The sequence below is a fragment of the Apus apus genome, chromosome 22 (assembly GCF_020740795.1).
Source record: "Apus apus isolate bApuApu2 chromosome 22, bApuApu2.pri.cur, whole genome shotgun sequence".
NCBI classification, from domain to species: Eukaryota; Metazoa; Chordata; class Aves; order Apodiformes; family Apodidae; genus Apus; species Apus apus.
The window spans coordinates 4,683,192-4,700,576 of NC_067303.1; the positions used below are offsets into that span (position 1 = coordinate 4,683,192).

Below are 17,385 nucleotides of genomic sequence, written 5' to 3' on the forward strand. Positions count from 1 at the left end.
TATCCAGGTCCAACCTCCTGTGCTCCAGTTTGTGCCCATTGCCCCTTGTCCAGTCACTGGACACCACTGAGAAGGGTTCTTTCAAATATTTCCATGTTTGAAAGAACAGAGAAGCCAATTGATTCATGACTGACAATTTAACCCAAACGGGGAGCTCTCAGCAGCTCCTATAGCCACGCAGAGTGTCCCACAGGATTGCAAGACTTGAAATTGAGATGAAGTTCTGAAGATGAACTTCGGTACTAGCTTTCAATTTGCAACAGGTGCTTTCCAGTGGTCTAGACAGTGCCTTTTGCTTTCTTTCATAGAACATGATACTGCAAACTTGCTCTTCAGTGTCAAATCACTTAATATTCTTCATTTCTTCTCTAAGGACTGGATTGGTTGCATCTCAGGATACTTATCAACAAGTACGAGTTTCACGTGCTCAAATTGTGCAAACCCACAAGTAGGACATGAGCAGCACTTTGAGGAAATCGGTGAAGAAAGACCTAGTTTTAAATGTTAAGAACTCAGAGCTCCAGAGCACAGACAACTCTGTGCTGGATGAGCTAGGAATAAATATCCATCTCACCATTAATCACTTCTTGGCGCTTGATTTCATAGGGTTTCAGCCCCATCAACACTTCTCGGCTCACAAGTTGCTGCCAGTTGGGAGGGTCCATGTCCATGTCAAAATCATACAGCTCATCTTCACTTTGTACATCTGCAAAACCAACACTGTCCATCCTAACATGGAAAAAAACATCTGTCAGATCCTTCCCGTTTGGCATGGTGCGAAGAATAAATAAGAGAAAATCTTGAGCATATCTTTCAGATGGAAACCATGAACATAGTCTCCACAGCAGCTGAAGGCTGTCAGATGTCTGAACCTACAGGCACATTTTCTAATTTTGCCCTTTACAGAACAACCAAGAATAAATAGCTGTTCTCAGAGTATATTTTCATAACCCTCCTTTTAATGATACAGTAGTTTGTGTGAAGTCACATATCAAGTGGGTGAAAGGGCAGGTTACAATTTCTTTCCTCCATCTATCTGCAGATCCAGAGCTAACAGAAACCTACAGAGTTAAAAAGAACATGTGGAAATCTCACCTCCCTAACCCATCAGCTCAAATCAGCAGATACAACAATCACTATCCTTCACTCACAGATCAAGGGGCTTATCTGCATATGAATTACTCCACCTATCCCATTCATGGGTGCCAGACTCTCAATTCATGTGTGTGATTTGAGAAAAGATCATGCAGACAATTGCCCTGGCTCAGAACAATGAACACTTCTGCCTTCTACTTGATCATCTATTAAAAGCTCCACAAATTCAGTGCAGTTCAGACATCCACAGGCATACTCACTTGCGAAAAGGCTTTGGTGTTCCCATGTCAACCATTCTGCAAAGAAGGAAAGGAATTATTAGGGCAGCTTATGCAAGAATTTCACCCCACTCAGATATTCAGCATCACTTCACAGTAAAGGCTCACCTCCCAGCTAGAGCATTTTGTCCACCTCTCTGCCTCCCCCCTCCTCAAACATAGTTTTCTAGTACTACTGTAGTAGCAGACACAGACCAGCATTTCCTACTCCTACCAATAATGTTTAATTCAAATGATAGTTTTATGGACTAAACTTCAACACCATTGTCACATCCACTCTCTTCCAAGGGTCGAGCAACCAGGGCATCATAATCACCTCTCGGATTCTCCGTCCTCCTCCTGCAAGTTTTCCAAAGGACATGGGAATTCAAAGGTGTTATTAGGTGTGCGGGGTGTGCCATCCACACACTCATTAGCAGGTGGAGCTTCTCCAGTCTGCTTCAAACCTAAACAGACAGCAAATACAAGATGTCAAGAACCTTACCAAATCAGAGAACTTCACAGCCTCTTGATTCACAGCCTCATTTCAGCTTGGAACCAGAGGAACCGAATTCCGAGGTTGCTAAGAAAAATCCCAGTGACAAACGTTTCCAGGTGACACTGACTTGTGCTTGCAAAAACAGGCACCTGAGACCTCAGCTTTTTTTGTTTCCTGTTTGCTGATCCAATGCCACGGTGACAGAACCCACGTAACAGCAATTTCTGGCCATGATACGGCGTCATAATTTGAACCAGAGACTAAGCCAGATAAGATGACTAAGCAAAGAAGATCACGTCTAATGACATGAAAACATTTCCTAATTGGTGGGGTTTGTTGCATCAGAACTGTGCTTTGCACAGCCCAGTCCCAACACTATCCTGCATCATTCCTACCTGTTTCACTGTCCTTGCTTCCTTCTGGAGAGGAAAAGGGACCCACTGCCAAAGGAGACATTGGGTTGGCAGGTGGGTATGGTGCATCTGTGCCCTCACTGGAGGATCCACTCTGGCGCATCTTGCTGACATCTGGTGGCTCTGGGCTGACAGAGGGGGCTGTGGGTACGTGCTTCATGTGCCGGGGCTTCTGCATTTCCATGGCTCTGCCAACTGGAGGGACACACCAACCATTACACTGCTGAAAGAGCTTTTACCTGTCTTCAATCATGAGGAGAGGAGGCATTTCAGGATAAAAACAGGTTTGTGTGTCTTCAAAAACATGATTTAAAACCAAAAAGTTTACTACAATTTCCCCAACAGAAGGAGGACATGGAGCTCCTGGAGAGAGTCCAGAGGAGGGCATGGAAATGGTCAGAGGCTGGAGCAGCTCTGCTCAGGAAACAAGCTGGGAGAGCTGGGGTGTTCAGCCTGGAGAAGAGAAGGCTCCAGGGAGACCTTAGAGCACCTTCCAGCTCCAGGAAAGCTGGGGAGGGACTTGGGACAAGGGCAGGGAGGGAGAGAACAAGGGGGAATGGATGAAAACTGGAAGAGGGGAGATTGAGGTGAGACATGAGGAGTGTGAGGGAGGTGAGACCCTGGCCCAGGTTGCCCAGGGAAGCTGTGGCTGCCCCATCCCTGGCAGTGTTGAAGGGCAGGTTGGATGGGTCTTGGAGCAACCTGGGCTGGTGGGAGGTGTCCCTGCCCATGCAGGGGGTTGGATCTAGATCTCGAAGGTGCCTTCCAACCCAAACCATTCTATGATTGTTACTACATATTTTTGAAAGACAGCAGAGATTTTCTCTAGTCCCAGACTACTGGTTGGGAACATCTGCCTCCTTGTCTGACATACTTGCACTGCTATCATGTCGACTCGGTCTCCTTGGTGGGCCCAGAATATTAGGGAAGCCTCTTCTCTTTCCTTTTTCCTCTCCTTCTTTCTCTTTCTTGATACTTTGCTGCAGTTAATACACAACAAAGAAAAGCAAACAGATCACTCACTCCTTCAAATTTACTGAGATAGACATTGTTTATAAAGGCAGAATTTTGGTACAGGAGAATTTTGTTTCTAACAAGTTCTTGAGAGGTCAAAATCCTGCAGCATGAGAGGCAAAGCCTGTGGACAGGCTCTGACTGCTGCACACCAGGTTAGCAGCAGGGAGCCACAGCATCTTAAAAGATAAATCTGCTACAAGCTAAAACTCACACAGCTTGTTTTTATCTTAGCAGGAGCTTAAAGCTGCTCTCCTCCACAGGGTAAAAGACCAGTTTACAGCCACCAGTAGCACCTCGTTTCTCTAAGGCACAGTATTTTGTGACTCCTGACCTCCACAAGCACACAGACTCTGATCTGGGAGAAGGAAATACAACTTATCTTCCCAATTCAGTGGGATTGTAAATGCTTGATCTAACCTTTTTGCATTGTTAGAGCAGAATTGCTCCTGAACAGCCTCAACATTTCAAAGGAAGCTGCAACGTTGAGGCAAAAAAGGAGCTGCTCTGACCAGATACACCCCCATTCTGTGGGAGACAACTGAACACACCCACAGAGAGGGAGTTTTGATGGAAAAATTCATTACATAACTGGAAAAGTGTGGGTGGCAGGAAGAGCAGCTCTCGGGCATCATGAAGCATGAGATTTTGAAAAAGTTTCTCAAGAAGAAAACTAAAGCATACAGCCTGATTAGCCTTAATGAGATCCAAGTGATTCAAGGTTGTATTAGATGAAATATTCCTCACCCAATGCTTCAGTAGGGCTAGAACTGTGAACAACAAGCAGTTGGAATTCAGGCATAGAGGAAGCAAGAAGGCAACTCATTCCCAATTCCCATGTCTGAAAACAGACTCAAACTTCACTGCTTTCTGTGCAGCTCAGTAACCCCAGACCCTCTTGATGCAGCAATGAAGACTGGAAAATCATTCCAGCTTTTAATGTGTCATCCAAAAATAGATTTTGAGTTCCAGTTTCAGCTTTAAACAAATGCACTCTGGCCACTCCTACCTTGATCTTTGGCAAGAAACCGATCCGGCCACGCTTCTGCTCCAGGTTCCGAGGTTCTTTGACTTTGACTCCCAGGTGCTTCATGTAGGTAAGAATCACATACTGCATTGTGGAACTGCCAGGAATATACAAGAAGAACAGACAAGAGAAGATGGAGGATAAAGATAAATGTATTAGCGAAAAATGCATTTTGTTAAGAAAATTAAAAAGGTCAAATTCCAAGCTTCTATTGAGGAATTAACCATTTTCAGATTAAAAGAACTTGGCTTTGTTTTAAATGCAAAAATACTTACCCCAAGACTCAACCAATTTAGAATTTGTCCTCTTATTAACAAAAGATGGAAGACATAAAAGGTATACCAGCCTAGGAGGTCAAATTAAAACTTTGAGAATTACACAGAAGGTCCTAAAATAATATGCTAAATACACGTTTGAAGTCACACTTTAGTTCTGAGTTCCAGTAAAAATCAGTAACATTAAAATGTAGGGTTGCTGTAAGCAGTCTAGTAAAAGCTACCCAGATGTTGAATACATACAAAGTGAAGAAAGCAAGGCATACACAAAATTAATGTTAGACCAGATTGAAACAGCTACAAAACAAACCCAAAAGAAACATGAACTCTCAAGAACTTTTTCAGATCTGAAACAAAGGCAAGGAACTTCAGAGTAGGAAGAGTTTGAGAGCAAGAGGCTGATGCTCTGAACTTGAATGAATTATGCCAGGGAAGTTAAAAAATGAGAGCTTGGGGCTAAAGCCAGCAGAGGGCTGCCTTGTTCTGCTCAGCAGTAGGGGTTCTTACTTCCCAGACTAAGCCCACATAACTGCCCTTACCTCTTGTCTTCTTCCAAAGGCTGAGAAGTCATCCTGAAAACAAGAAAGTATTTTAAAAGGAAGCTCAAAACTCAATCAACACCCAGTCACAACCACCCAGAGCATGTCCTTTAGAACCTTAGAAAGTCCAGGGGGAAGAGGGGGCAGTAAAAAAAAAAAAAAAAAGAAGTTCAGCTGGGAAAAACAGGATTCAACTCACATGAAAAGAAATAATGGGTTCAGAAGAAAAACAGGACTCTGATCTAATAATGCACAAGCTGACAGTGGAAGCACTACCTGAACAGCAGCCTCCTTGAAAAGACATCTGGACCTCACCTAACTATCAGCTTACTTTGGGCTATTGTTACTGCATGTACATTGACAGCAAACGGGAAGCAATGGAAATGTGATGTCAAATTGCTTCTAGTTCCAACTCCTTGCTCTGCTGTTGTCAGGTTCAGGGTAGAACCTATTTTACCCTCACAATTATCTTTGCTGATACTCACAAGACTTCCTCAATTTTAGCAATAATCTGCTCTGCACATGCTCTTTCCCTCTCCACCGCATTCCGGTCCCGAACTCGTTCTGCATCCAGCTTGGTTAGTTCTCCTTCTGCCAGGGTCAATCCCATACTACGTTTCTGCCTGAAAAATGGAGAGAGGGAAGCATCACCTGACACTGAATATTGACATGAAACAAGGCAAAGCATTGACAAGCTTGACATTCAAAATGTCGAGCAGGTTTCATTATTGGTTTCTGCATGAAAATAGAGAAGCCGTGACATTTCACCCTAATGTTTGCACTCACTGTAGGACACAGCTGAGATGGGCCTGGAGGGGTGAAAAAAAAGGCTGAAAGAGGGGAGATTGAGGTGAGACATGAGGAGGAAATTCTGGAGTGTGAGGGTGGTGAGAGCCTGGCCCAGGTTGCCCAGGGAAGCTGTGGCTGCCCCATCCCTGGCAGTGTTGAAGGGCAGGTTGGATGGGGCTTGGAGCAGCCTGGGCTGGTGGGAGGTGTCCCTGCCCATGCAGGGGGTTGGATCTGGATGATTTTTCAGGTCCCCTCCATCCCAAATAATTCCATGACTCTATGGTATTTATTTAGGGAGGCAGCCATTGCAAGGGTAGAGATAAAGCAGCTCCTCTTTTTGCAGCATCCCAGCCTGTATATTTGAAGCATCTACTTGAATTGAGACACTTTTGAATGCTTGTCTTGGTATAATATCTCATGTTGGCACAGAGCTCTTATGACTCCACGTGAAAAGGCATATTAATTATCAAATGCTACTATATGCCCATGACAGCTTTCTCAAGTGGATTATTCTGTGCCAAAAGGGGAGAGGGAAGGAAAAAAGGAGAAGGAAAAAAAAAAGATCTAAGCTGATTATAAACACAATTAGTAAGAAGGATTTATATAACACCACCTAAGTAACAATATTCTGAAATTGCCTCAAATAGCTTCAAGGAATGAAGCATTCAAGCTCTAAAATTGAACCTGCAACTGATTACTTGCAACACAGTGCCAAAAAAACCTTCAAGGATTGGTCGCAGGGTGACCCTGAAAGCCCTCACCAGTGCTGTCTTCCTGTCCAGGATTTGTCAGACACTATGTCACTCCAGTTTGGACTTGCCCTGTACTGGACATTTTGACTGAGGGCAGGTATGAATTAAGTGGAAACAACACAGGCACTTTGTTGTTACCTGAAATCTTCCAGATTCTTTTGAACTTCTGGACAGACTTTATCTTGCATAGTTTGTATAAACTGGCGATGAAGCTCTTCAGGAAGGAGTTCAGGCCTTCTTCTGTCTGTGAGTCAGAAAAGTTCATAGGTTATTATTTTGAGAACATTCCTCCCCACCTTAGAATCAAGTTAACTCACATGTATCCTCCAAACCATCCAAGAGCCCCCTTGTGCCTTTGACTTGCTGATAATATGCACTTCAGTGCATTATGTGTAAGCAGCTTTGGTCAAATCACACCAAAAAATGTACATGCCAACATGGCTGATGGTTCCCACCACCTACACAGATACCAGAGCACACATTTGTCTCATGACACCAGGTTTGAAGTAACCCCAAACGCATTTCAGAAACTTGCTTGGACTGCCTCAGACAGCAGGAACTGCAGAGATAGATAACCAAGGCAAGAGCACCTTACCTAGTTCTAAGGAGATTTCATCTGGAACTGGAACTTTCAGATTCTGCAAAAGAAAACAAAGGTTTTTGCATCATCCTTATAAAACATACAGTACAAAACATATAAGCAAACCCCCTCAAAAGCTAAAATCATACAACCTGAACACCTGATGGTATTAAGTGGGAGACTCCCATCCTGAATATATATTGTATTACACAAGGATTATTTCATATAAACATGTGGTATGAGCCTCTGCTGCACCACCTGGTAGTCCAGTTCATGACAGTAAAGTTTTCCAACAGACACATCAAATTCCCCAACCCTTGCCACAGCCACATCAATACATGCAGCAGTTCTTAACTAAAATACAATCATTACACATCACCAAATTATTTATCCTATCAGACAACACATTTCCCCACAATTTATGGAGTTACCAGGCATCTGGTACTATGAGCCATTCATATTTTCACAGCCACTGGTGACATTGGAACAAAAACCCTTCTATTTTGGAGGGCTTAACCACTCCTTCCTTTTCTTTCAGTTGAGGAGAGGGGAGAAAGGGAAAAGTCAACTTCCTAGATATGTTTGAAAGGCAGAGAAATGAGTGGGACTTACTGCAGCTCGGTCCAAGAAGAACTGGTAGAACTCCAGGAAGACACGTCGAGTCTCTTTGGAGTTGGTCTGCTTGTACAAGTCTGTGTAAAGGTAGCACAACTGTGGGAAACAGGAGGGGAAGACACTGAGTGATCCTGTGACAACTCTTCTAACACTCCCAACTCCCAGTTTTCTTTCAAATATTTCAAGGAATTCAGCACTGATTGCCTGAAACTCTTCCCAGCTACCTTCAGGATTGCTCAGGTAACCTCAGCTAGGCTGCCTGGCAATCAGCAGGGAAGGGAAAGGCAGGAGGGACTGTTTTCCCTGGAGACAGCTAATCCTACCACCTCAGGGTGGCATTAAGTGCTTTCAAGAGCTATATACTTATTTCTAAATAAGTTCTCTTCATTTATCTGAAATCCTCTCCTGCCTGCCCAGGATCTGCATCTCTCCTTGCTGATCCAGCCATGTCACTGACAATGCTACACAAGAACAAGGAGATCCTGGAACACTGTGGTTAAAGTTACCAATTTGGGCCATGGAAAGAGCTGGAGAACATCTTACCAATGCTGCAGGATCAAACTGGGACACCACATGATGCAGCAGAACAGCCAGGTGAGCTGGGCGAGACTTCAGGAGCTCAATGTTTTGGAAACAGCTGCATTGTCCATTAATCTGCAGACACACATGGAAACTCTTTTAATTATTCAAGAAAGCTACAGTGAGAAAAAACAAGAAGCTTTGTTCCAATAGCTTAGCACCTCATTTGTTTTATTACAGCAAAAATGGATCGATTCCAGAACCTTTGCAATGCCATTGTAACATCCCAGGAAGAGCACACAATAGAAACACTTCTTTTAAATACTCTCCAGAACACACAGTACAATATAATGAAACATAATTTAGAGCAAAGAGCAGCTCATATAGTTCAGAATAAATATGTCAAAAGCTGCAGCAGCTATATTGCTGTGGCAATATCCAGAACTTAATAGAATCTCACTAAGCAAAAGAAAATTAGTAAGGCAAATACATTTCTAGAAAGTTTGAAGTTAGGAGAAGAAAGGAAGAGAACCAGAAAGAATCAAAGGTGGCATAGTTTCATCAGCTCCCCAAGTGCTTTTATTTGGCAAGATGAGCTGTAATAAGAATTGCTTTCTCTAACTGTTAATTCACCACACAAGTCATAAACAAGTCTTGGAGCACTTGTAGTTTAGGCACAGAGGAACACAGTTTGGGTTGAGGGGAAACAGGAGTGGCTGAGGCTAGAAGTCATGCCCACCTGCTCCTGTTCAGTGTCAAAGTCATCATCCTCTGCTCCAATTATTTGAGGTCCCACTCGGGATAAAGGACTTCCAACACTGGACTGGGAATCCTGTGGTGAGTTAGGAGTAAAAGAAGGGAAGGGGAAGGGAGGGAAAGAAGTACAATGTTATTACTCTCTTGACAAAGGAAACCTTCTTCACTCAGTCAGAGATGTTACTATCATGTTTGTTCTTCTCAAAACTCAGTGGAAACCCACATGTCTTTAATCAATCTTGTCCAGGTCTGCAGTTGTGAGATCCCCTTAGGAATGCTTCTCCCAAGTTCCAAGCATTCAGAACATTAAATTAAATTAAAGAGCATTAAATGAGGTGATTCAAGACCAACTGCACCATCTACAGACAGGAGCACACTAAGCATGTGGCATATGACAAGTGCCATCTTAGTACAAATGGAGAAATATGACTTAGGAAAGTCAAGCAGATGAGTGGGAAACGACATCAGAAATCATCCTAAGGAAGACAAGAACACATTCAGACAGTTCTGTTCTTTCTGCTGTCTTCCACTTCTACCTGCTCTTAAGGCCATCCCTGACAAGGCCAACCTCATAATGATGCAACATCCTAAAGGCAGTTTCATTTACTGCTGTACCCCAGGAATAAAATCTTGCTCTACCTATTTTAGGTCCAGTTGTTTTACTGCTGAGCATTTATTTCTCACCTCTAGCTGGGCTTGCTCTTAAGCTCCATAAAAATGTGCTGAGCTAATTAAACTTCCCTGCACAATTTTAATTGCAAACTTCATCTAGGAAAAAAGGGGGAAACAGGCAGGTTTTAATGGACTGGTGTGACACTTCAAGGCTTGTACTCACAGTATCTTGAAGCTCAGTCTTTTCTGGGCTCTCATCTGGATAAATCCGCTCCTTCTGGCCACTGCGAGGACTCTGGGAAAGAAGGAAGTTCAGTTCTTGTCAGTACCAGCAAAGCCAGGAAAACAAGAACTGCACAGTGAGATTTTCAGCCACAACAGCCAAAACTTCTCCTTTCTCACAGAGCGAACTGCTAAGCTGAGGTATGAACAACCCAACTACCACGTGTGACCCATGTGCACAGTCCAAAAAACAAACCAAAACCAGCAGTTCTGATAAGAAAGTTACACTGAGTAGCTTAATTTTTTTCTGCATTTATTATATAGAAACATGAGTAATATTCAGTCAGATCTGGAGTTGGAGTGGAATGTTTCAATGTATGTTCACATTTTGGAGGTGTATCTAACCCTACCTTCCTTTCAATTCAAACTGTTACTACAAATTTCACTCCCACAACCTTCAATTAAACAACAAACTTAGGGCAAACCTCAAGTACAGAGCCTCAGTTCCTCTGCACTAATCAGGTCATGACTTAATTAAGGATTAGGTGCTAAGACACTCCAATAGGAAGACCACAGAGGACACAGGTTGGTAACTCATGAGTGAACAGACTAAGGGATTTCACTGTTGGCAATAATTGAAGCTTCTTTAGGAGTAGTTCAGGCTTCCCCACTTTCATGGCAACTTTTCCACTGACTGTATCTGAGTCACAGCTACTGCAGTGGGAACATCACCATACTCTTTTTTTAAGGTGCTCTCATTGGCATCTCTCAAGGTCTGAGAAAGATCCTGGCATCCATCTATCTTCATCTGCTAACAGGGATTGTGCCAGGAAAATATAATCCTGGATAAAACCCCCAAACCCTATTTCTTTCCCAGTCCCAAAGGGAAGTCCAAGAGAGCATGCTTCCTCAGGGAAATATTTTTGATGTGTACTGGGAAGTCACACACACATTCAAGTCACACAGAGCACTACTGAGACACAGCACATCCTGATGATGCACTGGACAACACAGAATCCACACAAGAAAAGCAGATCCAAAAGGTGGAGAATCAAAGTCACTGAGCTGTTCCAGACTCACATCAGCAATGTCACTGTTGGGTCGGGAGGGGCTGTCACCACTGTAATCCAGTTTGCTCACACAATCCCCACTCTCTGCCTCCACTTCACTGATTTGCAGAGATTCTGTCACAGACCTGGAGGACAAGACTCCATCCTAAAAAGATAAAAGGGCATTGGGAGGCAGCACAGAGCAAGGAGGATGTTTCAAGAGAGAATTCCAAAACATTGGCTGTTTTAAAACTCAGCTCACATTATTTATAGAAATTGCTTCATGAATCTAGAAAAGGCTGCACTGCCTAAGAGAAGACAATAGATGAAGTTTTCAGGACTTAGGATATTATAAACAGAGGGAAAGGGGAAAAATAATACCACTTACATTTATTTACTTATTTTTGTTTCAAAATTAAAAGCAAAGTTGTTTTTTAAATTTCCAGTTACTGATTCTCCACCGTAAGAATGAGTTCACAGGCTTCTTTTAAGTTGTATTGACAGACAAATGAACACATCACAGCTTTCACTTGCTTGGTTTGGAAGTCCAATTTAAAGTCTATTTCATTTACTGACATTGCAGTAAATTGCTTGACCCTGCAAGCCTCATTAGGCCTTGCAAGCCTAATGACAACTCACAACTCTAGAGGGTGCAGTTTGCCTGTACAAGCACAGCAGAGCAGGGCAGGGAACTCCTGCTGGCCCAGATGACCATCATCCCTCAAGAATTTTCACCAAACATGCCAGAGAGAAGGCTGAGACATTCTGTTACCTGAGTGCAGCCTGTGGCTTTGGACAACTGCTCCTGCAACTGAGGAATGTGCTTCTTTGTTTCCTGGATCTCCTTGAGCAGTCGTGGGGTGGGTGATCGACTATATTCTTCTTGCAGAGACTGAAAAACAATTTTAGGAGCTTTCACTCAGTATCTCCTCAATACCAAAGCCTAGAACTACAGCCTTCTACTGATTTCCTGTACACGCTTGAGATAATAACCAGCACATCTGCACAACTACAAAGCAGATGCTGCAGAATGTCTACTTTACACAGCTCCCCTCTTTCCCCTGTGCCATATCAAAATAACCCCATTCTTGAGGTCTACTGAAGTCTCACAGAGTCCAAGATGTTTCCTTGCCCAAGGATCAGATCAGACTGGCAGATGTGTACATTTCCACTTCAGAAAGCTCCCACACATTTTTCCTGACCCTGCCAAGGATTACAAACTTAAGAGCTGATCAGTAGAAAGTGACTAGATCTACGGTGTTAGGAAGGTGTATAGAAAAGTTGAGCTGAAACACAAGCTGTGCAAGGGAATGGTGAAGATGCTACCAAAGAGGGGTTCAATAACCCATCTTTTATTTCCTCCACCCCTCCCAGACTCCTGCAACTCCAGTACCTGCAGCCTCTCCTGCTCCTTCTGCAGCATCTTTCTCAGAATCTCCACCTTCTGGTTGTGGACAATATTATTCTCCTCCTAGAAAACGGAGAGAGATTAAAGGTTGCATTTTTTAGTGGAGCTGGGAAGAAGGAGAAGCAAAATGGATATGCCCACCTGCTTCCTAAGTATGGGCTCTGAAAAGCCCTACAAGAAGCAATTCAAGCTTCTGAATCTATCCTATGCATTCTCTCCTACTTTTGAACATAGCTATCAACATTCAAAAAATAAAAATAGGTCAGAAGTGTTTACTGATTTGTTTTCCCTACCCTTGCCATGTCTGCACACCTAACAATCCACTTTGTAATAGAAATTACAGCATGACTAGCTTGACATACAAACTCATATAATGCAAACTGCAGCATATCTCAAAAAGAACCTCTAAATAACCCCTCTACAGCATTTGTATTATCTCAGAATGCACTGAATATTTTTACACACACACAATTATTTCCCATGTGATTAAATGCCCACTGTGTGACAGGATGAAGATTCCAATTGCCATTTGTGATTTGTGCAAGAAGTGCAAAACAATTCAAGAAAAAAAGAATACACAACGTTTTTTCCAGGCTGGTTGTTGGGAAAGAGCACTTGAAAATCTTACCCCCATAAGCACTGGGCTAGTAATCCTTTCTGCATTTCCTGATGTGCCAGGCGAATGGGGGGAGGTCATGATGCGAGACACTTGCCCAAATGCCACCAGATCCATTTCAGAATCAGCCAAGGGAATCTGGGGCGACCCCGGTGGTCGCCCCTGGACAGTGAGAGCTACATAGGAACCCGCTGCAGGGAAAGCAACAGCAAGTCACATTTCAGACACACTTGCAGATTTCTGTGGTTGACATTTCACCCTAGAGACAATCATAGATTCACAGACTGGTTTGGGTTGGAAGGGATCTGAAAGATCACCTAGATCCAACCCCCTGCATGGGCAGGGACACCTCCCACCAGCCCAGGCTGCTCCAAGCCCCATCCAACCTGCCCTTCAACACTGCCAGGGATGGGGCAGCCACAGCTTCCCTGGGCAACCTGGGCCAGGCTCTCACCACCCTCACACTCCAGAATTTCCTTCTCATGTCTCCCCCCAATCTCCCTCTTCCAGTTTTCATCCCTTCCCCCCTTGTCCTCTCCCTCCCTGCCCTTGTCCCAAGTCCCTCCCCAGCTTTCCTGGAGCCCCTTCAGGCACTGGAAGGTGCTCTAAGGTCTCCCTGGAGCCTTCTCTTCTCCAGGCTGAACACCCCAACTCTCTCAGCCTGTATCATAGGAGAGGTGCTCAGACCTAAACTCAGACCATCTTTCACCCAGTTGTTCTTCAAACCAAAGAACCTGAGAGCCCTGTCAGCTCTCTTTTAGAGATCTGTTTAAATTTCAGGTAAACCAAAGACTTTCATGATCATCATCCTTATTAAAAGCACACAATCCAATTACTAGTCTATCGGGTTACATTTACCAGGTTGGATTTACAGCATACATATGCTCATGTAGGGAATGAATCAAGAAGGCATTTCTTCTAGAAATGCCAGTACTTTGCAAGCATCATACAGCCTATGATTAATCTAGAGTGCCTGAACAGCTACAGTATTTCAGGTGGACTCAAGATGGGAACATGCATAGGCAAGGTTTGATGGCAACTTCAAACAACAAGCTAAGGAGAAACTGCAAAAGCATGTATCAGCTCAAGTCCAAGATGTTAAATTTACCCCAATTTCACTCCACTGTTCCATATCCACACCCTTTATCTCTCAGCATGGGGTATTGTTAGATCTCATCCTTGTCACTTGATAGCTCAGTCACTGGTCCTTTAAAATTCTGCCTTTCATGCTTTAAAGTAGCACAGTGACAAAAATAGTAACCTGGCTTTACTTACACTTGATCAGCTTTACCACCTCCAAATGGTTTGAGTGTGTTACAAGAGTGCCATTCACCTGGGGTAGGGAGGAAGAGAAAGTGAACAGTGGTTAGCTGCTGCTTTTCAACCAAAGGTCCCCACAACTACAAGGCACACAGAGAGAAGAACAGTATTTTGTTTTTCTCCCATCTCCATTACTCTTTCAAGACACTGATACAACAATTTTTCCTTCAAACGGTTTACCTGAAGGAGCAGAGTTCTGTAAAAAGAAAACCACACACCTCACCCCCACAAAAAAAAAACCCAAGCAGACAAACAGAAATTAAAAAGAGCAATCCACCTCTGACTGGGCAGAAAAGATTTTAGAGCAGCTATTTTAATTCATTTATTTGAAATCCCATCAAAAAATTGTCCCAATTTATACAAAGGATCCATCTCTCTGAAGATCTGAAGGCCCTTACCTTGATAATTCTATCACCTGTTTGCACTCCAGCCCGCATGGCTGCTCCATCTAGATAGAGAGGCAAGAAATCATTAAGTTTCAAATTCAATAGAAGCATTCAAAGCACAAATGGTTCAAGTACTTCTGTAGTTCCACACAAAGCTACTTCCTGCACCCACCCAAGCTTCCTCTGTCTCCATCTGATCAAAATCTCTACCTAAACTACTGCAGCTCTGTTCTCCTTTTGCAGTGCACACATCAAGCCACAATTCCACCACATTTCAAGGAACCACTCAATACATACTTCCTCTCAGAGCCATGAGCTCAGTACCCAAATAGATCAGACCCTGAGAGGCAATTCCCTGCATTCCCACAGTGCAAGGCTTTGTCCTTGCACATCTATTGCAAAGCTCCATCCATCCCATCCCTGGAGAGGGCATTTAGAGTTTTCTCCTCCAGATCATGCACGTATTTCTTGGATGCACATGCAGGCCCTCTGGGCTGCTCTCTGACTAGCCCTTTCAGCAGGGCTCCTCACCTTCTTTGACAGACTGCACGAAGACTGGGTTGTCTCCACTGACTGTCAGCCCAAAGCCGTTTTCATCCCGTTGGATAACAACACACCGTTGAACAAGACCTGCAGAAGAAAGGTGGGGAAAGGGCAGAAGAAAAAGAAGGAGAGAAATACAAAGAGACACAAGCTAGGCATCAGTCCAAAACCTTATCCTCCTAGATAATCACAGAGCACTGAAAGAAACTGGTACAATACAACAGGAGGGGGGAAATATATGAGAGACAGAAACAGGGCAGGAGTCCAGAAACAGACAGGAATGTCAATACAGGTCAAGCTTATTGCTTCAGTTACACAAAACAGAGATATACAACAGGAGATGCAGACAGCTCTGGCACATCAGACACAACTTAGGGTAAAAGCAGCTTTTAAAGAGCATCAGCTATGTACATGAACCAAGGAGCACTATTTCCCTTTGTCTGCATTAACAGCTCTTAAGTAGACAGAGGGTTGTCAGGTTCCAGTACACCAGCAAAAGCACCAAACAACTTTTACAATCTACTCTAAAAAGTAAGTCACAAATCTCTCAGACTAACCATAGAATCACAGAATGGTGAAGGCTGGGAAAGACCTTGAAGATGATCAGGTTCCAACCTCCCTGCTACAAGCAGGGACACCTTCCACCAGACCAGGCTGCACAAGCCCCATCCAACCTGCCCTTGAACACCTCCAGGGATGGGGCAGCCACAACCTCCCTGGGTAACCTGTTCCAGTGTCTTCCTACCCTCACGGTGAAGAATTTCCTTCTGATGTCTAACCTAAATCTCCCCTCTTTCAGCAGGTTTAACCAAACCAGATCTGTCAATCAGAAAAAGTTCTCCATATTCTCAGCAAAAATCTCATCTTGAGGCACCTTTTGTTCCAGGTGAGAATATCACACAGATCCAGAGCAGCAGCAGTAAAGAAGTACAAGCCACACCTACTGAACCAGACCATGCTGCCCTCTGAGCTACTGAAGTACAAGGCCAAAATCCCAGGATCTGCTCTTCTTTTAACTTGCTGTGTGACATCAAAAGCAACTTGCTTCATTTCCTGGTGTTAGGAATACTCAGTATAATGTGAGCATAAATACTGTTGCAGGGATAAGTGTACTTGGTAAGTGCAGCATTTTGAAAAGGTGAAACTCTGAGTGGCTTTTGTTCACCTGAAAATGAAATAAGGGAAATAAAACCAAAACAACAGTCCTGGTGCATTCATTGCAGAGTAGTTCCCTAGCAGCATCTGCAAGAAGAGCCCTTCTCTTGAACAGTGACTTGAGGAACTCTGCAAAATGCTTCATGGATATTCTTTTATTTCCACAGAAACTACCAGCTATTAAACATCAGCCTACATTCTAAGCTTGCTTTGCTTCTGCATTTCTAAAGCCACAACAAGCCAAATTCTTACTCCAACATCTTGAAAAAGAATTGGAGTTCTCCATGATAAAAGAGAGCAAAATTGCAGCAGTTCTGTTTAGTATAGAGGGAGCAAAGGGAATTTTCAAGAAGCTGTTCTAGTCAGACTATATTTTCTGAAATTATTTTTAAGGAAGGAACTGTAGCAGAGTGTGGAGTCATAGCCTTATTACTCTTGCAGCAGTACAGCTCCTTTCACTTTTCTGGAGCAACTCCTGATGGAGTCTGTCCAGTTAGCCCTGTTCTCCTCCAGTGTGGCATATAATGAAATGGGTGTGGGAGCAGTGGAAAAGGTTGCATTCCAGCACTTCTGCAGGAGTTTGGTCACAGTATCATACTCCAGTGACTGTCCTTATTCTGATAAAGCAGAAGTAAATACTGCTATACACAGTGATCTGCAGGGAGATGATGGAAGGGATGCAAGGTGAAAGCAGAAGAAAAAAACCCACCCCCTTTCCCACTTTCTTTATATGGTTAAGTGAGAGAACATGTCTCCCTTTTGCACCTCCCAATTCTCTATATGACCAAGCTCCTTTAAGTCTCACTTCACAAGAATGATGCCCCAGGGTGGGGTGTGGGAAAGAGAACATGGGCTATTTCAGAAAAACAGCTCGTTTTAAGCCCTGCTGCCAGACGTGCAGGTTTTATGAGTAAGACACTAACTAATCTTTTGACTCACAAGAA

The 17,385-nt window shown here is 43.5% G+C and overlaps 1 protein-coding gene across 2 annotated transcripts in view; it reads right to left on the bottom strand.

Moving 5' to 3' along the window:
• The window catches only part of ARHGEF12 (Rho guanine nucleotide exchange factor 12), a 77,566-nt gene that overhangs the window by 20,621 nt on the left and 39,560 nt on the right, over positions 1–17,385 (bottom strand). For both annotated transcript variants that reach the window (XM_051638643.1, XM_051638642.1), the window contains 21 exons: positions 15,275–15,373; positions 14,756–14,805; positions 14,313–14,370; positions 13,050–13,228; positions 12,407–12,484; positions 11,786–11,905; positions 11,045–11,179; positions 9,966–10,037; positions 9,114–9,206; positions 8,399–8,509; positions 7,853–7,951; positions 7,256–7,298; positions 6,799–6,904; positions 5,605–5,742; positions 5,120–5,152; positions 4,288–4,402; positions 3,139–3,244; positions 2,247–2,459; positions 1,690–1,819; positions 1,356–1,391; positions 575–729 (listed from right to left, as the gene is read on the bottom strand). In XM_051638643.1, coding sequence (XP_051494603.1) covers positions 575–729; positions 1,356–1,391; positions 1,690–1,819; positions 2,247–2,459; positions 3,139–3,244; positions 4,288–4,402; positions 5,120–5,152; positions 5,605–5,742; positions 6,799–6,904; positions 7,256–7,298; positions 7,853–7,951; positions 8,399–8,509; positions 9,114–9,206; positions 9,966–10,037; positions 11,045–11,179; positions 11,786–11,905; positions 12,407–12,484; positions 13,050–13,228; positions 14,313–14,370; positions 14,756–14,805; positions 15,275–15,373 — 2,169 coding nt within the window. The remainder of the gene's footprint in view (positions 1–574; positions 730–1,355; positions 1,392–1,689; positions 1,820–2,246; positions 2,460–3,138; positions 3,245–4,287; positions 4,403–5,119; positions 5,153–5,604; positions 5,743–6,798; positions 6,905–7,255; positions 7,299–7,852; positions 7,952–8,398; positions 8,510–9,113; positions 9,207–9,965; positions 10,038–11,044; positions 11,180–11,785; positions 11,906–12,406; positions 12,485–13,049; positions 13,229–14,312; positions 14,371–14,755; positions 14,806–15,274; positions 15,374–17,385) is intronic.